Source organism: Urocampus carinirostris, chromosome 7 (genome assembly GCF_059441175.1).
Source record: "Urocampus carinirostris isolate Australia breed hairy pipefish chromosome 7, RoL_Ucar_1.0, whole genome shotgun sequence".
Taxonomy (NCBI): Eukaryota; Metazoa; Chordata; class Actinopteri; order Syngnathiformes; family Syngnathidae; genus Urocampus; species Urocampus carinirostris.
The window spans coordinates 17,454,682-17,482,585 of record NC_142355.1 but is presented as its reverse complement, the minus strand read 5'-3'; the positions used below and the strand labels follow the sequence as shown (position 1 = coordinate 17,482,585).

The 27,904-nt window shown below is 38.3% G+C and overlaps 1 protein-coding gene across 2 annotated transcripts in view; it reads left to right on the top strand.

Annotated features, from left to right (window-relative positions):
• Window positions 1-27,904, top strand: part of znf423 (zinc finger protein 423) — a 202,600-nt gene that overhangs the window by 102,423 nt on the left and 72,273 nt on the right. The window contains exon 19 of one of the 2 annotated variants that reach the window (XM_088339932.1): window positions 1,921-1,941. The exons of the other annotated variant lie outside the window; for it this stretch is intronic. Within the exon in view, the coding sequence (XP_088196058.1) occupies window positions 1,921-1,941 (21 nt within the window). The remainder of the gene's footprint in view (window positions 1-1,920; window positions 1,942-27,904) is intronic. 2 annotated transcript variants of the gene reach the window in all.

Below are 27,904 nucleotides of genomic sequence, written 5' to 3'. Positions count from 1 at the left end.
ACCTTTAAAAATACATGTAATAATAATACATCCATAGATTAATTTATTTATATTGAATTATGTGAAGGAGCATTGATAAATTGTTTGATAAATCTTTTTTTAAACTGCAGCCCTAGTTTAAAAAACAAACAAAAAAAAAGCCTATGACTTCCAATACTCCTCTCAATAACACTTGCAGAAGGCAACATTTGTAACTCAAAATTATCACAGTCCTTATTGGCTGCTGAAAAAAGATCAAGGCCAGTGATGTGACCGTCGCTAGGCTCCGTGAGTAATACAAGATGCCCCCCGTGGCCCTGTTAATTACGCTGTCAGATAAGAAGGAAGAGAGACAACATCCGGCCTGACAATGGCAGAAGAGGTCCAGTGTATGGGCACTCAAGTTTGACTCATTTTAAAATGTAAAATTCCGTTTATTAAATAGTCAGTTGTTACTCATCACAAATACAATTAATATGAGAAAGTCTTTCTATTTTCTGGTAATGTGATCACATTATATATCATTAGGTAAAACTAGATCATGTTTATTATTGCATGGAGAAAACTGTTTGACATTGTTTTATTTTGTTCCCCCCTTCCAAAGATCCATAGTATCATATTTGAAATACGGATCCGGATTTGGGATTTACCAACTTTTGCTTAACTTTGGCCAGTGTTGTATATTTTCATTTCTGCTATGATAAAGCTTACCTATTGCACAGAGATAAGAAAAATCCAGCCCAACCCAGGATCACCAGTATCAAAGCCCAGTCCACTTTGAATTATGATTTGATTAGGCTTGAGACCTTACCTCTGCGATTGTGGACGGAGGGAGGAACCAACTCCCACCTTTTAAATGCTCAATTCAATGCCAAACCTAAGTCATTCTAGTAACTCTTGAGGTTGACTGAAAATGAAAAAAAAATACAGTGAAAGTATGTTCAAACAGAATACGGATATATCCCCCCTTTCCCGATGAACAGTTAAAAAAAATGTTGTGCTGGAAGTACTTTAATTTTCTGTAAGGAAAAAAAAGAGCAATATTTACAATTTTTGTTTTAATGTAAAACACAAAGAAGACCTAATCATTTATATATAGATAGGGGAAAGATGTGGTACTCAAGATTGTTGAGTGGTCTATTTTCCTAAGTTTATGAAAGCCCACCCTCCGTATTCCCAGTCACCTTAGTACTTGACTACCCGCTTGGAACAAGACTTTCATGTAACCGCTAATATCCTGCTAATCACCTCAGCCTGAATTCCACAGCATGAAGCCAGATTTTTCATCCACTTGTCGACACACTCCTAATATTTGCAACTTACCTCTCCTTTTCTGTGCAATACACACTCTTTACATGAAGCCGTACCCGGTCAAAACATGCCCCCTGCGACCACATACTGAGCTCCTTGTGAGCCACTAATTACCATACTGATTGTGTCTATTCATTTTTTCATAAGGCCAGCAACCCTCTGCATGTGATTTATTTCCAAACTTAAATTTGTGTTGTCTGTGTTAGCTGATTTTCTACCAGGTATAAAGTGGCTCTAATGTCAAAATTAAAAACCAAAACGCCACAATTCTGCTTGAAAAGAATGCAATCCACGCGTTTGGGATAATATTATCATACATCATTTTTCTATTTTGTGGCTATTTTCTCTTAAATTTCTCAAACACACTTTTAAAAATGTGATGTAAAAAATAAAGTAGGCGCTTATGAGGGGAGAAAGGTGGTAGCCTAATGTGTTAAGCGGTAGAGTTGGCAGGTATGAACCAATTTTCCCATCATGTACAGTGATGACTCGTCTTTTGTCATCATGGTGAAGAACTTTTCTTCCACTCCCAGACAAAAACTCATAACATTACCCGAGTACATATTACTAACGGTGCCCATTCTCTCCTCCACTTTCCCCAACCCCACCTGCCATCGGGACGGCCCGTAGAAGAGCCCACCTGTCGGCAAGGTTTGTCCCATTTCTGTCTCACCCTTTGAGCAAGGCAGCAATCATTCCGTTGCCTCATTGCTCATCTGCATCTCATTGACAGTTTGCTATCTACAATTTTAGTAGGATACAGCATCGTGTTTAAACTGCACTGCATGATGACTGTATTGCAGCAGTAAAGGATGCTCTCAATATTAAACACAGTGCCATTTAAAACATCAACAACAGGGGGGTTGGCTTTTACTGGACACATTTTGGCACGGTTAATCCTCACGTCCACTCTCCCAATCCCAGCTGCATGCCTCATTGTCCTTCTTACACTACACTACACGCACACACACACACACACACACACACACATCTTATTTGGATGTCCACTCACCTGAATCTAAGGAGTCCCGGTGGAGAGAGCTTGCTAATGATGTGTCTTCGGGATGAGCTTTACTTACCTATTTTCATTAGCGTATTCCATTATTGTTCTTACATTAGCTTCCCTTCACCTAATCACATTCTACTGATGAGTTCCAAATCACCCCTAACTCTCGGGTGATTTCTTCTAGTATGGCTTCATGCTTGAAATGTGATGTTGACTGCCGTTGATCCTCATTGGGCATTTATCAGCTGCTCTGTTTGAAGTAACCCCTTAAATGCATTCTTTTTGTATATAATCTTTTTATATTTAATTGGTATTTTCCCTTTTTTTTTTTTTCAGAAATAATACATTTTGAATACAGCATGTCTTGTCTTTGTCACCATGAGCCGTGACGTGATCGAAGGAACACCAGTATCCTAGCAAACCAGTCACCAGATTGATTTTGTGTTAATCAGTTGATTCGGTTCCGAGTGTTATAAGCGGAGTTTTAGTAGTTTTTGTGGATAATATCAAGTCATTGAGTCGCAGATGGATGCAGTGATGGTACAAATAGGGAAAGCAGCCATAAAGGGGCTAACTTGAAAAACAAAAACAAAAAAAAAACACGCACACACAAGCCACCAACGAGGGGCTAATCGGGACCAATCAAAGGCGACCGCAGGAAGCCTCGGCGGAAAAAAACATGAGGCTGGTTGACCAAAAAACACGTGCTCCGACCATGATAGTACAAAACAGAGAGCCCTTGGCAGCCCCGAAACTATCAAGTAACTAGCCAGACAAAATTCTACCAACCTTGACACGTGACAAAAAACAAACGAAAAGCCACAATCACCTACCTCCAAGCAGAATTGAGCAGTATGGTTAATACAACTGTTTTCTGTTTCGGAGGTCACCTCACATATTGTGGTGATGAGATTTGCTATTTTAAATGTGTTGTGTTCCTTCAATGATGACCCAGCTCTACAGGAAACAAGCCAGGTGGTTCAACATAACATTACACCTTCTGTGCCTAATTTAAAAAAACATTTTTTGGAAATACCTTTAACTGGAACACCCAGGTTTGGGTTCTTTTTTATACATGCTAACCAGTTAACTAGCATTAAGTACCTTTTACTCTCACAAGAGATTATATATTTCAAGTGTTTTCTGTGATAAGAAAGGTCTTGCCTGGTTATATTGTGTCGCTAAACATTTAATGAGGCGCGTAAGAAGCTTTTAGAGTGAAAGAAGGTGGATAATGTGGCACACGGTCCATTCATGTGCGTTTGTGTGAGCTTGTGTGAGTCTAGCTACCAGTTCGACACATCGGTGTTTTCTTCTGCCCTGCTGCACCTGAACTAATAAGCCTTAGACTAATCTGCCCTTTTTTGTCCCTCTTGGTGTGTGACTTCAGTAATGCTCTGTACTTAAGAAAACACTTAGGCTCACCAGTCTTACATGAAATTGATATCACAACAAGCACAGGGAGATTTGCCAGCGTTCCTCAACAGCAAGTATCAAAGCGGGATAAAGTCTTAAAGAAACTAAGGGGAGATGAAAAAGGTACTTAAGGAACATGGTTAATCCCATCGTAGGCACAAGCGTCCAGTCTGAGAGACTTTGAAACACCACAGGAAATGGCTTGTCTCTGTGGATGTGTTTAAATGAGTTTTTGTTTCCTTAAAAGCATTTCACACACTGACCCCTAGTTGCCCTCACCACGGCAGTCAATTCATTGAGAGATTTATTTTACATTATTAGCAGTGAGATCTCAACTCAGAAACTATCAAAAGAACATTACCGTATTTTTTCTGGTATTTTTTACCAATATTCTTTTTCTTTTTGCTGTTTCTGCATACACATGAATGAATGAATGAATGACAACTTTATTTCTAACAGTATAAAATAAAAACAGGACAAAAACAATGACTCAACAGCAAAAATAATATTGACATAACATGTTCCAAAAGGGGTAGTAAGAAGCAGAAGCTTCTTTTCACTACACCTTCAACTTCCCTATTAATTACATTTTATAGAAAGGTCCTCTTTTGTGTTTGAATATAACACAATCTCACGGATATACATATCACATAGGTCAGATATCAATATTTGTTATTTTTTTTCAATAATAACAATAGTCACATATTTTATACACTAATCCTCGTAGTACCAATCTATTAACTTTATATGCTACTGGTCACTAAATATCATTGTCACACCAATGATAATAACAACAACAGCAACAATAACAGTCATGATATAATAATAGTAACAATAACAACAAGGTTAACTATAGTTGTAAACTCAGCATTTCCAATCTCTAATGTCACTCTTACTAGAGCTTGAAAATACTACAAAGTACAATAATATTTGGGTTTTTGTTATGTTTTTTTCCCGAGTGATCTGAAAACTACTGCACTATGCTGAAAACGAGCATGATTTTCCTTGTCACAAAAGCTAGTCAAAAAGAGCCATTATTTTCTTTGCCAAAAACGACTTTTTTGAATTTATCTGGAAAGCTTACTGTACGTGGTTGTTTTCATTGAAAACTTGAATAGTCTAATTTATTGGCAAAAGATGTATCTTCTAATGCCAAAAACCTTAGTCGTGTTTTTTTGCCACACTCATAACTACTGTACTCTTATTGTATGGAAAAAAAACCTACTGTTTGTTCTTCTGAGCAGAAACCTAAAGTTGTCTTGAGCTGACCTAATTAACATTATTTCCTTTTTTGACAGATTTTGATCTTTGCCAAAAATCTTTTTTTTTTTCAATGAGAAAACTTGCGTGGAGTGCTTCTGGGATAAAAACACATTTTCTTTTTTTCCAAAAACTAGTTTTGTTTATTTTGATTCCACCCTGAAAACTAGTCTTTTCTTATTCAATTCAGAAAATCAGAGATGACCTGAAAACAATATTTTATCGTTTTCCGCAGAGCAAATTAAAATTGTCCTCTTCTGCCAAAAATAATGTATCGTTTTTTTTTTTTTTTTAAACATCATTGTTTACTACTCATCCAAAACAAATATTTTCTGAAATAACTAGCTTCATATCTTACTTTGCCGGCCAATAGCATCATCTTAGTCTACACTTGAACTAGTATTGTATTATTTTTTTCCAAAAAATTAAGTCTTGTTATGTCAAAATGTAGAGTAGTAATTTAATAATTTATAAGCGTTGTTTACTAGTAAAACATGATTCTAGACACTGTTTTTCTTTTTCTAATTTTGGCTCTGTGCAACTAGTGTGAAAAGACCTCAGAAACTACATACACTGTGTTTGGTCGGTCTGTCTGTCGGTCGGCCGGATCCCTTAACCACTACCCTTTTTTTGGGTTTTTAATCAGACATCTTAGTGAATTATTATTTTAGTTCTTGTAATCATCCTTTACTTCATAAATAAGTAAAAGGTTGAGGGAGTTTGATGCTTGTTGGTGCTGTAATTTTATCAACATGGCAGGTGACAAACCACCCTCCCCTTTTTCATGTCTTTCATCCATCCCTCCAACCATCCATCTTGCCATCCCCCTTTACATCCCTTCCTCTTTTCTTCCCTCCTTCCCTCACCACCTGGAGCCAGCGAGCTGTGACACCGGAGGGAGGAAATGGAGTGATGATGAAGGGACAAGGGACCAGAAACGAGGATCACATAGGGGCAGTTGAAAGATAAAATGGGACTGCTTGTACATTATCAGATTTTCCGCACTATAAGACACACTGGACGATAAGGCGGATAAATGGATATTACTGTAAGAGCTACTGTGTGTATGGGATATAACCGTTGTGCTCTTTATACGCTAACATTTTTCATTAATGCAATGATGCTACGATTGATCAGTGGATAAGTGTCGCTGTTCATAATTGCAAAATATTGTATGCAATGGGAATCGAGCCTTAATAGTGGTAATGAAAGCGCCATCACTTTACCACTAGACCGCCAGTGGGATGGATTTTTTTTACAAAAAGGCATTCAAGCTATCCCATCCTCACATTATTTTACTCACAGTGCCAGCAACACTGATTTGCCAAGTGCATTGTGATAGGTTGAACAATCCCTCCACTTTTTCACCTGTGTGTCATGTTCCCCTTGGTTCATTTTGTATACGTAGGTACAATAGCTTGTATAGTATTTTGTTTAAAGACTCTGTTTTGTCCATTCTCAAACATTAATTGAAGAACTGGAGAGACTGTTTAACATAACCGAATGCACTAGGCAAATCAGTGTCCCTGGCTCCGTGAGTAAAAACAGTGTGATAATGAAATAATCTTGAATGCCTTGTCGTATGTCACTCACTGTTACTTTTGAGATTGATTATATATTATTTTTTTGTGTCAGTTTTGAAAAAATAAAGATGAGACAGTTATCATTCTGTAAACCTTTACGCACTTTATTTCTGGGAATAAAAGTGTGTTGTGAATAGAGTTGAACCTCAAATTAAAACCTAAACAGCGTTACCACGAGTATGTCCAATCTTGTGTTGGTAATGCGTCTTGAAAAGTGTGAGCTTGCAGGCCCCCCAGAGAGCTCATTTTGTCGTGTTCTCGCTTGATTTACTGCTTTCTTCTGCTGTTTATTACCAGTCATTACAAGCTGCTTGGAAACCTAATAGGACACACTGACAAATAGCAGAGACAAGAGCAGGATAGTGTGTGCAGCACAAGCACGTCTAGTGTGTTAACAGGAAGGTGTACGTGCTCCTCAGAGAATGTTTGCACAAACAGCGGCACTTTACTTTTTTATAAAACTAGTGTGCTTTGCCTGATTGATGTCTTCTCTTCTGTGTTTTTATACTGGTATACTTACCGTATTGCTTACTCTACCTGCATCCCCCTTTGTATTCTCACGCTCAACTCAAACCATCCAGGTGCGGCAGCCCCAGCTGCCCAACAACAGCTACACACATTAACACACGCGCACATTCGGTTGTTTCCTTTGCCAGGCGCTTTGCCTTTATGCGCTTCATAAGCAGAGGCCAAGCAACAATTAACTCGCTGCTTAATTTGCTAACTGTTTTGAATCCATTTTCTGCCGTGACAGGTGCATCTGTCAGAGCTGATGGGGAGTCTGTGTGTGTAGGGGCGGGTGTGGATGTGCGCATGATGGTACATTTGTATGTTAGGGAATCACCCTTAATACTGTTACGAAAAGGCTTATTCTAATACAATATGAGCAAAGATGAGATTATATCAAGGATAGTTCTCAATCACTGCTCTCTGTACCTGATAAAGGGTTTCCTCCAGAAAACAAGCTAAGAATCAAATAGTAAATAGCAAAGGATGAGCTGTGATTCTTATTTGTAATCACAACAGAATGAGTCTTTCTCTGTGACTTTAATATAGATAATTTATCAACTAATGTGCTGGTCAACCTCCAGACTGATTGTTTTGGGTTTCGTATTTTCATCATACTAAGAAAACTGTAAAAGAGATGTGGCTTTTAATAAGAATCCCATTTGTAAGTGGAACCTTATACCTACAGGGAGTGCAGAATTATTAGGCAAGTTGTATTTTTGAGGATTAATTTTATTATTGAACAACAACCATGTTCTTAATGAACCCAAAAGTCTCATTAATATCAAAGCTGAATATTTTGGAAGTTGGAGTGGGGCTTTTTTAGTTTTAGCTGTTTTAGGAGGATATCTGTGTGTGCAGGTGACTATTACTGTGCATAATTATTAGGCAACTTAACAAAAAACAATTGTATACCCATTTCAATTATTTATTTTCATCAGGGAAACCAATATAACAGCTCAACATTCACAAATATACATTTCTGACATTCAAAAACAAAACAAAAGCAAATCAGTGACCAATATAGCCACCTTTCTTTGCAAGGACACTCAAAAGCCTGCCATCCATGGATTCTGTCAGTGCTTTGATCTGTTCACGATCAACATTGCGTGCAGCAGCAACCACAGCCTCCCAGACACTGTTCAGAGAGGTGTACTGTTTTCCCTCCTTGTAAATCTCACATTTGATGAGGGACCACAGGTTCTCTATGGGGTTCAGATCAGGTGAACAAGGAGGCCATGTCATTAGTTTTTCTTCTTTTAGACCCTTTCTTGCCAGCCACGCTGTGGAGTACTTGGATGCGTGTGATGGAGCGTTGTCCTGCATGAAAATCATGTTTTTCTTGAAGGATGCGGACTTCTTCCTGTACCACTGCTTGAAGAAGGTGTCTTCCAGAAACTGGCAGTAGGACTGGGAGTTGAGCTTGAGTCCATCCTCAACCCGAAAAGGCCCCACAAGCTCATCTTTGATGATACCAGCCCATACCAGTACCCCACCTCCACCTTGCTGGCGTCTGAGGCGGACTGGAGCTCTCTGCCCTTTACCGATCCAGCCACGGGCCCATCCATCTGGCCCATCAAGACTCACTCTCATTTCATCAGTCCATAAAACCTTAGAAAAATCCGCCTTGAGATTTTTCTTGGCCCAGTCTTGACGTTTCAGCTTGTGTGTCTTGTTCAGTGGTGGTCGTTTTTCAGCCTTTCTTACCTTGGCCATGTCTCTGAGTATTGCACACCTTGTGCTTTTGGGCACTCCAGTGATGTTGCAGCTCTGAAATATGGCAAAACTGGTGGCAAGTGGCATCTTGACAGCTGTACGCTTGACTTTTCTCAGTTCACGGGCAGTTATTTTGCGCCTTGGTTTTTCTACACGCTTCTTGCGACCCTGTTGACTATTTTGAATGTAACTTTTGATTGTTCGATGATCACGCTTCAGAAGCTTGGCAATTTTAAGAGTGCTGCATCCCTCTGCAAGATATCTCACTATTTTTGACTTTTCAGAGCCTGTCAAGTCCCTCTTCTGACCCATTTTGCCTAAGGAAAGGAAGTTGCCAAATAATTATGCACACCTGATATAGGGTGTTGATGTCATTAGACCACACCCCATCTCATTATAGAGATGCACATCACCTGATATGCTTAATTGGTAGTAGGCTTTCGAGCCTTTACAGCTTGGAGTAAGACAACATGCATAAAGAGGATGATGTGGTCAAAATACTCATTTGCCTAATAATTCTGCACTCCCTGTATATTTGGGTAGAAGCCATTTGTATTATATATCAAAGTACATTATTCTGAAATACATACAGTAGTGGCTGTATACTAAGGCACAATTGGTTAATATTGTAATTTAATCAGTCTGTTATAGCCCCTGGGACAAAATAGTTTGACATTCTGCTAGGTCTACAGATTGATTTTAACATTATATACACTGATCATGTTGACACAATAATCATCATTTTCTTTAATGTAACTTATACTATTACCATTTGTGTTACACACAGCTAATTCCTCACACTTACAATTCAAAATATAGAACACCTTAGTTTTTATGAAACATCTTGAGATGAGCAGATCAAATTGCACATCTTTGTTTTGTGCACAACCTTGAGACATAGAATATTAAAAAAATGCAAAGTGTCAATAAAAAACTTTGTTTAACCCAAATACACACCATAAGTTGTAAAACCGAACACAATCCCGCAAAAGATGGTAGAAATATGTTCATGTAATTTGCTTAGTATAGTCTCTTAACTAAACCACGTTCGTAATACTACTATTCTGGTCCCCTCGAGGAAGAAGACACAGTACTTCATCCTAGAACTCAGAATGATTTGATACTATGATTTGGATATAGGAATCAAATCAAACTGGTTGTAAAAAAAAAATAAAAGTCATATCATATGAACAACAATCAAGTTATTTCGGCCATGCCATACAACACCACACTATACCACACCAAACCATACCAAACATCAAGTGATTCAGGAACTTGGACCAATACCAATTTAGTGGAATGAATCAGTCAATCGATCAAATTACTATCCCTCATCCTTGTGCCAGTCAAAAAATAAAACTAAGAATGCAGTAAAGGGAATTATCTTTATGAACGTTAAGCTGAATGAGGGACAGAAGTAGGAGAGCAGTGATTTGTGGCAGGGTTTGGCCAGCACTCAGTACTTTGGCTGAGCAGCTGGACTTCATTAATGGCTGGTGTTAATTACAGGAATTGACCACAGACACACACACGTGCATGCCTATAAATACAGACACGCCTTCACACAGATTGGGATTCAAGGTCACCTTCATAACATGCCTCAGTTCAACCAGTAGAGTGATGGGTGGATGGTGCCTGGCGTTCATTTTTTGACCATTTATATTTAACATCTGGCATGCTGTTATGTCTTCCAATAGTTTCCAATAGCAATTTAATAAACCAATGTACAATATTTGTGAGATTCATTTTGAAATATATTTGATCTAATACATTCTTCAAGATTAACCAAACTACCATATTTTCCGCAATATAAGGCGCACCGAATTACATAATAATAGCCTTTTGTCTTACATGTTTTATATATAAGGCACACAAATTTAAATCTACAGTCAGAGCTACCATAGTTATCTGTGTATAACCATTATAATTTTGCTTACCGAGATTGCAAAACATTGCTTGCAACAGAAATCGAACTTCAGTTGTGGCGGTAACAGCGCCGTAACCTAACCACTATACCACCAGTGATACACATGATACGTTACAAGGCATTGAACTTGGCCTCATTATCACACTATTGTTACCCTAGTGCCAGAAATGAATGCTAGAGAATGGAGAAAACGGGAATTTGTCCTAAAAGATATAAATAAGCGCAATAAAGCACAAGCGGAACAACTACTTTCCTTTTTTTCAATTTCTTAAGACTTGTCACTGGCACCGTGAGACATGAGAATAAATCTAATGCTTATCTGTATCTAGTGATTTGTTTACAGCAATCTCACGGCTGTGAACCAGGGTTGATTCCCATTGCGTACTATGTTTTGCCATTTGGTCAGGGACATTATTTAAGTGATAAATCATTGCACCAGTATGGTGGTGTACCGTACAGGTTTGTGTAGTTACACAATTTATGCATTTCCAAATGTATACACACAGAGTAAAAGGAACACTAGGTTATAAGGTGCACTTTCAAATATATCACCAATTTGGTGTTTTTAGGTGTGCCTTAAAATCTGGAAAATACAGTAATTGAATATTGAACACTGACAAATATAACCCTCAATGGCACTAAAAGTTTGCAAAATCATACTAACAAACGCCAAACAAGCTGTTGCTTCGCAACATCAGAATATCCTTAAAATCCCATAAAAATAAAGACGAAAATAGCAACAGCAGCAGCACAGTAGGAAATGGAATGCAAAGGCATGCTAGGAATGGTCGTCTTTTACTCTAAATTACACTGCACAGGCTCAGAGATTGCAGGAATAAGATGCAGGGAGACAAACATAACGGTACATTGATGCTCTTATCTGTTGTCTCTAAGCATATGTCGAGCAGGCTGCTCTCTTTATTGCTCTTCAGGCCTTGTGTGACATAAACGCGCACGCTCCATTCTGGATAAATCAATGCGTTCTGGTTTCAGTAATTTCCCATGGTGCTTTGGTCTGGGCCCCCACGGGCGAGCGAGGTGACAAAGACAACCAGAGGAGACAATCTCTTACTTTCTGTTGTAAGCTGTTGTTTGAATATTTATTTCTTCACTTTTCATTTTTTTAATCTCGTTGCACTGGCTTCCTTTAATAGGCTTTCTCTTAACGTGATATTTGAGACCCTCGTTTTACAATGTGACCCCAATTTCTATCTAAAACTAATGCTGTGGTGAAGTTGTAAAAGAGTAGATATTAATAGGCGATAAAAGTGAAACAATGCAATAAAAATGACAAGTACAGTGGTAACTGAATTTTGCCTGCTCGGGCCACTGATACTACTTGATTTTCTCTTGTTATTACAATACGATTTGAAGAAAAAATATGCTGGAATCTAACTAACATGATTTCACAGAATTTACAGTTTGTGTTTTGTTGGTCTGACCCACTTTTGCAAAAATTGAAGAAAAGATTGAGAAGAAAGAATATCTTTTCCGGTGAAAGGTTTTTGTGGTAGAAATCTTTGCACTGTTTCTATATTCTCCTTATTTATTTACTCAATTTATTTTCAGCATTATTATCGGAAAAATATGAAAATATAATTATTATGCATGCACATTCCAAGCGTCCTTTTTTTATTTTACTAGAAATGAAATAAAATTTTACCAAAGTTTTTTTTTTTTATGGTAGGTAAATAATTTTACTCATTTAAAATGTTTTTCTTTCATTATGTTGATGCTTATGAACAGGGCATGGAATCTAATAGAATTGTCTTTATTGTTACTGTTAACAGGGTGGGGTTAGCGCGCAGCCCCACAGTGCAGAGATTCAGGCTACCTCAGCCATGTTCCCCCATGCCTGCGTGGATTTCTTCCCACATTCCAAAAACATGCATGTCAGGTTAATTGACTGGTCTAAATTGTCCCTAGGTGTGAATGGGGTGTCTGTCTCTTTGTGCCCTGCGACTGGCTGGCAATAAGTTCTGGGTGTCCCCCTGCCCACTGGCTGTGGTGTGCTCAGGTGCCCCTGCGACCCTTCTGATGATAAGCGTCGCAGAAAATGGATGGATGGAAGTTACTGTTAACAACATAGTGATCTTGGTTGCAACGAGATTTGACACGACACTCCAGGGGACTGACAAGAGAGAAATGTACCAAAAGATTGTTAGGATATATAGGCAAAAATATTTATAATGCAGTGCTTAAAGATTGCAATTTACTTTGGTAATAATTGTTCAACCAAAATAGTTCATCGTAGCAATAGAAAAATAAAAAGTAGCACAATAACATTCAGCAGCAGACACATTTTTTAATAAAACTGACAAAATAAATATTTTTCACAGTCTTGTGCGCCTGTTTGGTGTGACGATGACCCTGGAGAGAAATGTTCTCTGAGCCGGTTAATATAACAGTTAGTGTTCCAAAACCACCTTGATAATGAATAGATGGAACTTAATTCTGAACATGAAAAAACAAAAACAACCAACAAGCCCAAAAACAATCTTACTTCACATGTACGAACAGAAGTAGGAAGAGGCATATGCATATTTAATCCTACTTCTTTAACTTCCTTAACACCTTAACGTTTCGACAGTCGTGTCTTAATGATGTCACCAGTCACTGAAATATTTGATGCATCTCTTTGGGATTAAATCCATTATCATTTCAATGTATACTTATAATGAAAACATCACGATAAGTCTGCAACAAGATACTACATTCTTTTTACTCAACTCAACCTGCGCCTAGAAAAGTTTAACCAATATCGAACTGACATCCATTTACCTTAGCCACTACTGTATGTATTTCAGAAGAATGTGCTTTGATATATAATACAAATAGCCTTATCCTTGCCTTTGTCCTGGCTGAGGCTTCTTGTCTGTGACTGATCCAGTTTGCTAATGGTGGATGGCAAGCAACAAAAGGGCCCATGCCAAATTCACTCACACACTCGCCATAGCGCGTTAGTGTGCACAAACACAGGCATCAATCTGGAAATAGCGATGCTGAGATGCTCTAACATGCTAACACCCTGACAGTGCTGCGAGCATTTAGGGCTAGGCACACTAAAGCTACAACCGACGACCATTTTGATAGTCAATTTGTAACCAACAATTGTAATGATTAGTAAACTAACCGGATAATTACTTATTTTTTCTTAAATGTTTTGTCTCCGTCCCCTGGCTTTCTCTTAACGTTGTCTGTGAGGCCCTTGGTTTACGGCATGGCAATGCGACCCCAATTCCTATGTAAAGCTAATGTGGTCACATCGTAATAGGGATGATATTTATAGGTGATAAAAGTGAAACAAGTATAATGGTAACTGAAATGACTCCTTGGTCCACTTGATGCCACTTGATTTTTATGTTATTCCAATACTATTTGAAGAAAACCAACACTTTGTTTTGGCTCACTTCCTCCATCCATATTTTAATAGTCGATTATTCGCAGATTATTTAAACCATTCCTAAAAATATTTAGATTATGATGAATATTTTTCCTAAATTTAGCATCAAGTTGATTTAATTATGTGGCAAATGATAATGAACACAAGAAAATAAAAAAATAGAAACACAGTTTATTAAACATATTGCGGATTTTATCAAAAATATAAAGACAATGCCCTATGTAAAACCAACTAGGCACTGTGCTCAGTCATTGGAGACACAAACCCATAAATAAACCTCTGTCCATTTTTAGGGATGGACAAATAAACAATACATAAAAACAAATCAAAATATTATGTACATTTTGTGAAGTACATTCAGAAGTTAACTGCAAAGTACGTAACAAAACAAATGATTAACAACAATTTAAAATCAAACAGACTTCAGATTGCATCCATACATTCTAATATGTTGTCAGGCACAGTCAGGCATAATAATAATAATAATAATAATAATAATAATTTCCTTTGTATTGTCATTCTTTGTAACAATGTACACAGAACGAAATGTCGATACACCTGACCCGTTGTAGCGGGTCGATGCAGCCGCAGCCAGAGGGCGCCGCCATTATACCAATTAGGTATGTCTCGGTCGAGGCGCGAACCAGTGACCTCCCAGTCTCAAAGCGGGCACACTACCATCTAGGCTACTGATGCTGAATGTCTCTTTTTTTAGCAAAATATATGTGTATGAAATGTTCAATGCACACCATATAAACCTAGTTGGCTTGTATGTTACTTGAATCTTACCGATGCGAGTCAAACTCTGTTTTGTTCAACTGTCTGGGATGCTTTTTCTTTAACTGTTCTTGCATTGCTCAGGTACTGCATTGATACGCAAGGTGTTTGTAATTTTCAAAGAAGTCTTTTGAAACATCAGCTGTTTTATAAACTATCACTGGCTAAGGTGTGGTAACGGAAATATCACAATGAAAAGGTGAAGAAAATACAGTATCCCCGTGTTCACTGCTTGTGTCGAACTGACATTTTTAGCCCTAAATTGAATTAAAACGTATGCCGGTAATACAAAAGGACATTCGGGTTTTAGAATCAGCTTCGACGGCTATAGAAAATAACTTCTTTATCGAACCGAATCACACGGATAACCTGACAACAGAGTCATTGAAATCTTCTTGAGGAAAGAAAGGAATGTGGATTTTGAGGGTTGGATTAATTCAGATGTGGCACTACTGAAGGCCTGGGAGGGAAATGCACAGCCCACCACTGGATTATAATCATGTAAGAAGCCTCACTTGGTTGGAAAATCGTGTCTGGTTACAATGGCCGACAATTGAATTCATTGTCGACTAGGTCTATTATCGATTTTTGTTGACAACTTAGACATTTGTTGCAACCCGTAATGCACACGGACACAAACATGGTCACAAAACACTCTGGATTTCTCCCGCCGCATCGCGCAATCCCCCATTTCAACCCCCCAATGCTGCGCTCCCTCTCCGCACTGAGCCGTCCCAAAACCACCTCCTCCCTTTTCCTTCTTTCTCGCCCTCCTACTCCTCCTGTCTCCCAGTACATCTGGCACGTTCAGCTGCCGAGGAGCGCCGTAATTATCCCGCCGGAGACGCACGCTCGCGCAAAACGTACGCACACATTGTGACGGAAGCTCGCACGCACGCTTGTCTTGGGCGATCCGTGCTGCTCCCTGCTGCTCCTCGTCACTACCGGGGCTTCATTAGAGTGCGTGCGAGTGTGTGTTGATGCATGGAGCTTTTGGAGACCATCCAGATGTTTTTTTTCTTTAGAGTTGAGGAGTTGGATGTGTCCTAGATGCTCGGATCACTTTCGAGAATCCTGCTGGTCTTGCTTGTACGTCCCGTTTTGATCATCCCCGTGAAGTCGGCGTCTGTGCTCGGGTCAAACATTTCCCTCCCACGGGCAATCAAACAGCATTTGACTTCATCCTGGTGCACGTGGAAGCTGCAGCACAGATTTTTTTTTCCGCGTCCTGTACCCACAGCGTCCGCATTTTCTTTTTAAATGAAAAGGTGCGGAGATTGAAATTTGTTTTGGGTTGGGCGTAAGATAATTTATTGTCCAATTGCTAACTCCTCATTTCTACCCTGGCGGGGTTTTTTTTTTCACAAATGTTACAAATTGACTTGTTTTTCGAGGCGTTATTCACAATCAAAATGGCTTGAATGAAAAGGAGGTAGTGTTGCTTTGACATTTGTTTTTACAGGTAGTTAATGTTCTCTGAGTCACACGAGAGAAACAAATAATACGACAATTGAATGCATGTATTGGTCTCATCTCATTAGCTGCACCACCTATCCTCAGTAGGGTCACGGGGGTGCCGGAGTCCATCCCAGCAATCATGGGGCAGTGGGCAGGGGACACCCTGAACTGGTTGCCAGCCAATCGCAGGGCATGTATTGGTATATTTCAAAAAGAAAAAAAAATGTTTTGATGGAATTAAATCTTAATTTTTTAATACTTTCAATCATTACATTCTTGCACTTCATAAATTATTGTCAGAGACAAAGTAAAAATAGATACAATTTATGTTGTTTGCTATTTTCGCAGCATTTGTTTCGTTTAGAGATTTTTCATTTGCTTTGAAGCATTGTGAGTCAGAGGTAGATAACGCGGTATGTTAACTACGGGTTTGCTGGATTCAGGACAACAACTTCCAAAATAAATTGTGAGGGTAAAGGTCAAATGTTCCATGTTCCAAGCATTTGCATCAGATATTATTAGCTCAAGATTATTTCAAAAATACTTCTGAAAGAATACGCGGACAGATCAGACCAAACATGCCAAATTGAAAATGTATGAATAAAACTTGTACCACCGTTCGGTTCACAAAACTCTTAACTGACTGGGCCACCACTGAGAACGCAACTTTGGACAGCTTACTTCACTGCTGATGGTTCTTTTCGTTTTTTCCAAACTACCCTCTGATTTTGCTGTGCACTGTTTTATTTGTCACATGGGTTATGTAGCTGTAACATTCTATCTCCACTGATTTTCTCTTCCAGATTTGCTGTAAGAGTCAATGTCTTTCTAGGGTACATAAAGATGGAAGTAACCAGTGCTTGCATAAATCTAACCTTTGATTTGACTGCAATGGTCATGTCTCCCCAGAAAGCAGATTTAAGCCTGGCAATTGTAAATGTGGTTTGAGGTATCCTGGCGATGATTTTTAGTTCTGACGAGTCTTTGAATTTGGTTACAGGTTCAAACTCTTGGTGGGTAATAGGGATACCTAGAGGTTTGTTGGTTATGACTTAGGTTGTACACTAAATTGATTTCAAGTGCTGCCTTAAGTTCGCAGGTATCCTCTGGTTCCAATATGTTGTTGAAAACGCAGGTCTTAAAAGCTAACTTTTGGCAGTACACGGAAAAATCACGGAATCGATAACCCTCGACTACCTGCCATCTCAAATGTTGAACGCAACTGCCAGTGCCCCCCTAATTACAACTCACTTTGCGCTATGCTTTCATAGTATGATTAGTTAGCAAGCACTTGCGTGGGAGCGAGTGTCAGTCTCACTCATGACCTGCTGTGGTGGTTCTACGCAGTCTCTTGTGTGCTGACTCCCAATGCCATTATGTGCCCGGCTTACCGCAGTGCCAAAATCAACTTTTTGAAAGGTGTCTGGAGATACCTCCTACACGTTTAAAAAATACATATCCATGCTTTTCGCACTGCAGGTAACTTAAAAAAACAGCTTTCATATGAATGACTTTAGCTAAAGCTATCGAGCCCTTTGTGCAGTCCTTGAAGGCCTCGTCAATTTTAGAGCTAGCTTTTTAAGATATTTATTGCTGTCATGTGATCCCCATGACACTTTCCTTTTTAGTCTCGTGATTTGATTTCAATGTATAAATGCAGTTTAGTCCATTAAATGTGAGTTTCCACACACATCATTTTCCAACACATCATGTTCTTAACCATTTATTAGAAACGTCTAGAAAAGGGCAGCTAAACTTCACTCTTTTATGCTGTGGAAATAATCGGAAATTGAATAGAGAGTAGACTGGGTGAGATTTGTTTCATCTTTTTTTACTAAGCTAATGGCAGATTGCTCTCCAGTATTTGCGCAGCGGTTTTTTTTTTTGTTTTTTTTTGCTATAAAGGACAAGTGAGCTCTGATCTCCGGACTAAATTTTGGACAAATGGCTTATCGGATCAATAGCTTCCCACTAGTGATATTTTGTATGATCGCTTGTCCTCCTCATTAACGCAGCAGGCTGTCGTCTCCGTGGACCTGAATTATTCATACAGTAAAACCATCACAAATATGTGCAACCAAATAAACACACTCCCTCACAAAAATGGGGGAAAACATTTTTTTTTCTTAAGCTAATATTTGTTTTAGGGAGGAAAAGCAACCAATTGCTCATCAAAATAAAACAATGTACTGCACTTCAATCATACTGTATTTTCTGGTATATGAAGCTCACCTAAAAACCCAAAAATAACACAATTTAGAAAGTGTACCCTTTAATTTAGTAAATTAAATTAAAAAAAATATTTACGAGCGTTATAAGGCGTTAAAAATGCAGTTAACTGAAGCTTTTACACACGTAACCATTTACAAACGAATCAAGTAGAAAAAAAAACGTTGAGATTTTCTAATGTCGAAGTTCTATAAAACATACTTTTTCAAACTTTGTGATGGTTTTTTTTTCATGCAACCTTATGGTTTTAATGGCATGAACCTTATAGTCAGGTACACCTGCACAGCACATGGTACTGTGAGTAGAGATAAAACCTAATGCCTTTTTCCATGTCATCTACATCACTAGTGGTCTAGCGCAGTGATTTTCAACGCCTGTGCCGCGACACACTAGTGTGAGAGATTGTCAGGTGTGTCATTAGAAATTATCCAATGTTTTACAATTTTAAATTTTATAAAACATTTATGAATCATTTTCTGCAAATATTATGTCATTGTCAAGTCTCTGTGCTGTAAAAACTGGGGGTATTATAAATTATGTTGTAATTATACATACTGTTCAGTGTCATATTATGACATTTTTGGTTAGTGGTGTGCCGCAAAATTTTTCCAATGTAAAAAACATGCCCTGACTCAAAAAAAGGTTGAAAAACACTGGTCTAGTGTTTAGGATTAAACACACTCATCCGGTGCGATTTGGGTTGGATTCCTTATAATAAAGATAATTAAAAAAACAAAAAACAATTTATAACTAAAATAAGCACCTTTTTGGGCCAAGTGAAAAGTTAGTTTTTAGCTGCGTTTAGTGTAGAATAGTTCCTGTATCCTGACACAAATCTTTGTAAACATTCAAGGGTGCCTTTTGATTTATTTAAGCCTGATCTAGAAGCAACAGTACAAATATATTGATTCACATGGCTGTTGCTTTACTAACCACAAACGTGCAGCAGTTTGATGGCTGGAACAAAGGTTAGATATGGGCAGCATACTCTACCCACTAAGCTGGTCCTTATTTTAGAACTTTTGCCTAAGATGGTCAAGCAGCTGTCTTCCTTGAGGAAAGTGCTGTGTCGGTTCTTTCACTTCTTCTATCAACAAAATAAGATATTCAAGGAGGCAGCGAGCCTTGTGGTGAAGAAGTTGTCTTTGTTTTGGGAGAGGGCCAAGATTTCCACAAAGACCGATTAGCCAGACCTCCGTCGCTTTTCCTCGTTGCGATTTGCAGTTTCCAGTTTTCACTGGAATACTTGGCTCATCCCAAATAACGTTTGAAAGTTTGAACAAAATTAGAAAGACAAAAAAAATAATCTAAAATACAGTTCACCCCTCAAATGACACACAATTTTTCTCTCGATGTTTTACACCCTATGTAGGTCTTTTGAACCCACATTTCTATTGCAATTTAAAAAAAAACATTTTAACTCATTCAATGCCAGGCATTTCTCTTAAATGGGAAGAGCTACGCCAGCCAATTTTTGTCATTTTGACAACATTTTTAAGGCCTACAGAAAGTTTTAGTTCTGTTGCTATATAGGCAATAGACATCTTACTTGAGATAAAAATAAGGATGATGCTAAATACCCATTTCTCAAGAAAACTTCCAAGAAAGACCCCTTTTTGCATCTCAAGCAGAACTTTCATTTTGGTGCTTTTTTTTTGCATTTGTGATACCCTGAATATCTAAACAATGCGTTCTATGAACACAAAAGCACTGCGATCAAAACAACATTGTATTGCAAGAACACTGAATGTATGCAAAAATAATGCTTGAACTTTTCAGCGCTCGATGTTTCCACTGATGTGATCACACAATTTCAGTCAATTGGGGGCCACCCAAACACTCTCAATCGCTTGATAGAGGAAGCAACACGAAGAAGTGAGGGCTCCTCGATGTGTGGGCAAAGATCTGAATAAAGCCTTTCCTGCCATCTAGTAGTTATTTATCTTATGATATCATTCCCATAGGCTTGATACTTACTGATGACCAGCTCCAAAATCTTTATAATGTATATTTTTTATTTATTATTCGAAATAAAACATTTTTTTCTTACGTTTTGGCACTCAGTGGCAATGCTTTTGAAAATACATTTATAAGTTATGGCAATGGATGAAATAAAAGCACATATCTGATTGCTTATATTACTGGGCCAAATTTGCCTCTTAAATATGTCTGATCCATCTGAAACGTCACAAGATGTGTTTCACACCATATTGAGGCATTCGCTTGTTTTGGAAAATCTCCCTATATATAAGGACCATCCTAATACTCTTGTATTGTATGTTGTTAGCTAATTTGTCGTCAAACAAATTACTAAGCTACTCTAAAAACGTTCACTGGTTCCGTCTGATTTTAAACAGTTTAAGATCATTCATCAACTTGTTGCTGTGCTGTGCCGGCTCTCCATATTCAGGTAATGATGCACAAGTGCCTGTCTAGTACACAGTGTTAAGAGTGCTGCACTCGCACTGAATCCAGATGAGCAAGCCATGTGTTTGCGTGACTGTTTGCGTGCGTGCTTGCGCATGTGTAGGTGGGAAGCGGAGGGTAGGCAGGGGGGCAGTGTGCCCCGAGGCGCTTGGTCCTCAGCGTTTGGCCAAGGGGGTTCAGAGCGACCCTCATCTTTGCCCTGATCAATGCGCAGTGTGGGTGTGCAGGGACGCGAGCTCTGTATTTCTCGTTAGCGCATAGCGAAGGGGAGTCCGGGGACTGATGGTTTCCTTGCCGAGGGATGCACTTCGGTCCCAGCACCTGGTTCTATCATATACATATTAAAACACACTCGCTGACCCCGTCTGTCGTGATTTCATTTTCTCTGTCTGTGCACACGCGTCGCATACAGAATGAGTATGCACTGTATGCCTAGCTTGCTGCAGTTGCATTGCCAAAATTAAATAGTTCCGGTAGTGGCAGTTATAATCAAATTTACATGTGATTACTTTTGTTACGATATGTCGTCATAGGTATCATGAAAATTGTCTATTTCCCTACATTACCTTTTAGCTGACACAGTCACAACTTTTACACAAAGAAACTTTATTTTATGTTTTTATTTTTTGGAGGGAACACGTGGTTCGCATATTCACACTTTACGACAGGTTGCCAGATGCATGAATATGCCAGATGGGTAGAGCAAAGTTGGGGAAATACTTGGTAAGTGGATGTGTGTGTGTATTTGCGCACGTTTACAATGTGTTGAAATCTTAGACCACTTTCACACTTTTGCACCTTTCGGTTATTTGTCTCATTACAAGAGACACCTTTAATTACAAGAGCAGATTGTCCCACGGAATTTAGAAAAACATGATATATGTGTAGTTGGAGAATGACAAATTCTTAAAATTTCACACATGCATTTTTTTTCAATTTGTTAGCTTAATGTTAATGAAAACCACCCAACATCCTTCTATTTTCTGCATTGCTTGTAAGTCTTTTGAAATGTACAAATATTTGGCCGAACATCTTAAAGAGACAGGCTGTATTTCGTGCCTCTTAGTGAAGCAAAAAACTTTCATTCAGTTAAAAAAGAAAACACAGAAAGGAGATTGCTATGAATACTAGGAAAAATTTCATTAATTATCATGCCGATGTTAATTAAAAAAAAAAAATTCACAGGTCGAGAAATTTGTATTTCTTTTACAGAGTGGAATGCCCACTTACGTCCAAGCTTGTTTGCCTGGGATCTTGCTGCTACCCTGTGCTCTGTGGCAGTGGTTTTCATTTGCATTAGACAACAGTGCCAGCTAGTAGTCTAATATTACTTACTTGGGTTTTAAGACTGAGTATTTGCTAGGTTTATTGGTGATTCTAATTTGCCCTTAAATTATTGTGTGTATGCTAATTAGTTGTTTGAGGGGTTTAGACAATTTGTAACGTTTAATGTTGTCAAGGAATCTTCTTGATTTTGTATACAGTTGTTCAGTTCTGTTAGTCATTCTTTTTGACCTTGCCTATTTATCGTTGACACATCCTTGTGTTCTTACAAGGCTAAACAGCATTTTGTCATCAACAGAGAATGCATACTAGTCGATAGTATCATATTTTGGGGGATGACTGGAGCTAAAAATGGTGAGGTCTTATTAATCCAGCCTTTCCTTTTTTTCAACAGCCTATCAAACACAATTTTAACAAATCTGTTCTACTCATTGCAATGTCTTACACACATATTTTTCCCAAACATATGTACTTATGATATTTTTTTTGAGCTATTTCATTTTATTTCCTGTATGTTGTCCCACTCGTGTCTTTTTTTCCTCTGCAGAAAGTGCTGGAAATGGGGGGTGGGGTTTTTAGGAATTGGCAGTTTACCCACTGAAAGCATGGACTCCTACAGGGACTCACACAGTACACATCCACACACACATGCATTAACGTATACACTCTCATGCACGCTCACGTTGCTCCCTGAAGCCTGAGCCGAGGGATTGCGCGTGCAGCGCGCAGCTGTAAGGCCAATGGACTCTTTACTGTACTTCTTTGTTCAGCTCTGGCTCTGCCCCACTTCACTTTTCCTGCTCTTTTTTGTTCATTTCACTTTAATAGTTGAGTCATTTTTCCTTTTCTGTTCGCCGCAGCGTTTGACTGATTGAAGTACCGTATTTTCCGCACTATATGGCGCACCATGTTATAAGGCGCACCTTCAATGAATGATATATTTTAAAACTTATGCCATACATAAGACGCACCCCATTATAAGGCGCTATAAGTGCATGCTGGTTTAAGATCAGGTAATTGTGCAATTTTGTAATTGTAATCCTGTGCAGTCCTTCGAGACATTTTTGGGATTAAGGGCTATTTACGGTAAATAAATGTGACGACTTGACTACAGTAGAGAATGTAGTTACTTTATGCAACCTCTAGATGTTGCCACGCTCAAGGGAATGTCAACAAAATATTCAAAAAGGTAAAACTTTATTAACAAACAAGCTTTCCACAACTCCATTCACTCCCAAAATAAATAAACAGCCGTTTTATTATTTTCTCTGAGGTAAAGCATTTTCGTGACACATCTTTGAACAACATCGACATATCATTTTATTTTTTGTCCATTTAGTCAACACGCAAAGAAAAAAACGTCTGATACTGTTATTTTAAATGAAACGTTAGTGCAATCGCAATAAAGTGACGAGTGCAAAGCAATAACATAATAACTGTAAAATGTAAAACGTAAACACACAAAAGAAAAACAAAGATCACTCTATAAGCTCCTCATCGACGAATCCCTCGAATTCTTCTTCTGCTGTGTTCGAATTGACCATATCTCAGTGAATGGGCCATCCAACACGTCCGGTGTTTTTGTGCCAGCGCTGTTGCCTACATACGTATAGTTATCGTACTGACACTTCTGCTTGCCGCTCTTTGTTGAACAACCCACTGTTCAAGTGTCTCCTCTAACTCTGGCCATCTTGCTTTATTGCCACGGAAACTTTGTTGAGTTTTCCTTACTTGGCGGAGCTTATCTTCATCCTTTCTCCACTTCCGTACCATCGATTCATTTAAGTTTAACTCTCTCGCTGCCGCTCTATTGCCGTGTTGTGCTGCATGACTGATCGCTTTGAGTTTAAACTCGGCGTTGTACGCGTGTCTCTTAACAGGAGCCATTTTCTTATACAAATGCACGTATGAAAGAGAATCTCGCTCTCTCTCTCTCTCTCGCTCTCTCTCTCTCTCAAACGTGACATTCTGAATAATTCTGCGTTTGTTTAAGGTATATTGTGCTTTACATCTTCACCAGTCATAACCCTGGATTCAGACAAATACTGTATTTGTTGAATATGAATTAAGCAGTTTAATGGGGTAGCCATTTTGCCACTTAGTAAACAAATACAACACGAGCCCCGGCAACTACCAATCGTTTAATATTTCCCAGTATGCACAGCGCGAAAAATGGAGTCGGCGGCTGTTTCTCGTAGTTGCGAGACCTTGCGAATTTAATATTGAGCCATATATAAGGCGCACTGTGTTATAAGGTCAGCTTTTGAAAAAAAACAAGACTTTTAGGTGCGCCTTATAGTGCGGAAAATACGGTACACATTTTTCCATTCAACACATGTTCCGCATTTTAAGGGAAACCGGGTTGTAAAGCGCAACCCCAAAAATAATCTTTATATATGTATGTATATCCATCCATCTATCCATTAGCTGCGCCGCCTATCCTCAGTAGGGTCGCGGGAATGTATGTATGTATATATATATGTTTATATTATATATCAGTGTCTGAAACTCGTGTCAAAAAGTTACTGGACACCAGGGCAGAATATTCTGAAAAGTTGCCTGCCCAGCCATAAAGTTGCCTTCCCCATTTTTCCCAACTTGAAACACAATAAGAGGATTAATTGCAAAAAAAAAACATTGTTGCAAAGTATTAAGGATTGATAATCAGAATATATAACAGAACAACACTTTAAAATTCAGTTTATTATAAATCTTCTTATAACATTATAACAATATCTGTATTTACTCATCTTCATTCATGCAATGTTTGCGTTGCATCTCTTTCCACGCTGCTTTTAATGTACGTTTACGTTTTGTAGCGTCATAAATGTTGCTTTGAATCTTTCTTCTGGGGCTGAGGTTTTGGCTTGATTCCTAACCACTTATCCATTTTTCTTGTGTTCTTTGTGTGTCTACTTTGGAAAATGATATGCACATGCACGACCTTATAACGCTCGGGAAAGTCCAGAAGCACAAAGTTATTCGACTCGGGCTTCTGATCGAGTATGCAAATTGCTCAATGAACCAAAATTCCGAAATTTCCAAACCAAAAAAAGATTTCGAAATCGGAATAAAGCAAATGTTTGATTTTGTATCGTTTTGTGTCTTTGTAAGTAAAACTTTCGTTTTTTGTATTCGTTTTTTTTTTCCTTGAAAAAGTTGTCGGCCATCCAGGCGGAGACGTTGTGTAAGTTGTACGCCCGACGTATAATATATATATATAATGTGAATGAAATTTAAACTGCAGTAAGAGTTACTGTTTTTAATCTTGTATCAGTGCAGTGATTGATCAGTTGAAAAAATGTCTCTGACCAAAATCTTAAAAATTTTGTATGCAGCAGGAATCAAACTGGTTGCGGCAGTGAGAGCAGTGAAGCCTAACCACTAGCCCACTAGTGCAACATATGACATATGAAAAGGCATGGAATTATCATACTATATTTATTCATGGTGCCAGAAACAAATGCTAGCAAATAGTGAAAACGGGCAGTCGTCCTGAATGAAATAAGCACAACAAAGGCAAAGACTCTTTGGTGTATCTGATGATAAATCAGACTGCGTTTTTCGAGGTGAAAAATTGTGTTTTTACCATTACGTATTATTTGTTTTGCCACTTGGAGTAAAAGTAACTGTGATTAAAAATAGAAATTTGAATGCTTTTTCGTATGTTATTTGCATCACTGGTGTAGTGATTAAGTGTCGGTGCTCTCAATGTGGCGACCCAGATTTAATCCCATTGCATACAAGATTTTGCAATTTTGGTCAGGAATTTCTATCGATGGATATATTATTGCACAAATACGTTAGTATACTACTGTAAAATCTCATGTAGTATGGCACACATATTAATTCTGAATGCATTTCCAATATTATCCACAGTATTTTGCTGTATAAAAAGAGCACTTACACATTTCTTGCAAACTTGTGGTTTTAAGGTGCGTCTTATTGTCTGGAAATTACAGGATATATTTTTTTCCAGAGTTAAGTAAAGCAGTAGTCAATTGACGCGGTGGGATTTTATTGTGCTGCATGTTTGGAACATTTGAAAGGAAGCTCCAAGTGTATTATGTAAATGCTTTGCTTAACTGATCCTTTAGAATTATGTCATTGATGTAGCAGTCAAATACACATATTCTGTATTATGACATCCCAAACAAGAAGCAAGCAGACGTTTTATTGACACTTAATCAACATTTGGCACTCAAGCAAGCTTCTCTTTCTCTGCTTTCCACACTGTGATCACATATGTGCACTGCATGTCTTTTTGCGTCTTGTGTCTTTGTAAGTAAGGCTTTCAAACTTTGGACTACATCCCTCGTTCAACACTCAATTACCGTTGCTCGTGTTTGTGTCCTCGCATCATGGCAGTTTGTGAAGCGAACGGAAGAACAGAAAGAACTTTGGTCGCCATAGTGATCAGGCTAATTACATCAGCTTAAGTGTTTCACCCGTGGTTATCGCAGACTGTCAAATACTCCACTGAGCACATAAGCTGGTGTGTATTCACTGTTAGAGACAAAATAAGTTTGATTTTAAGCCTGCTTGATTGTAATGCAACATGCACATATGTGAGTACTACGGATGGTTATATACCTCCAGCTAACCATACAGTTGATAGTTACATGTGGATGCCACATGTTTTATAATGGATTTAAACGTTGAAGTGAAACCAAGTTCTAAATACGAAATTCTTTGCTGCTCATATGCAACTTCCAAGTCTTCAAGGGAAGGAGATTACAAACACAAGAATTGCCAGGAAGTGGAAATGCCGACATGGCAGCCATCATGTTTTAACAGAGACCTATTTTGAATTTGGTGGTATATCCTCATAGACGAAGCCTGGTTTATGGATTGTTTCAGATTTGTTTTAACTTGGATTGAACTTAATACTGATCCTGTAGCTCATCTCGGGCTTCCCTAGTGAATACGTTCTTTTTTGTAATTTATTATTTGTGCTGATAAACCTTATTAAAAAACAAATTTTCTGTAATTTCTAATCATGAATTTGGTTAATGTGAAAAGCTTATGCTACTTTTCTGAGCTTAAAACAACACGTATATGTAGAGAACGACAACACTTGAATTCTGCGTTCAAAATTCAGCAGTAGTTGTCCCTATACACAAAATAAGCTAGGTTTACTAGCGTATAAGTATACTACCCCAGTTTTCAGCCTTACTTCCGTGAGCGCGGCATCTTTGTAAAGTTGTGCGTATCTAAATTGATTACATACCATTATATTGTATATATTATAATACTTAATAGATAAAAGAACATATGTAAATCAATTCGATTTATGCTGCGTGCTGCTGTTGAAAGAGTGCCTTCTTGGAAATAGCTAAAATTCTGCGCAGAACCTTCAGATTCCCCGGCCTGTGGTTGAGGATCTGAGTCAGAATGGCACACGGCTTGCAAAAGAGATGTATGTTAGAAAAAACAAAAACAAAAAAATATTCCACTAGCCCACTGTCTCCTTCCGACTTCAGACCATATACTATACATTATTATACATACACATATATATATTATAGAACAGGAAAAAGTGGAAATTCTACAATATCCTTCAGAGATATTAAAAAAAGATGTGAGTTTTATTCATCTTTTTTTATTTAGAAAAAAGTTGC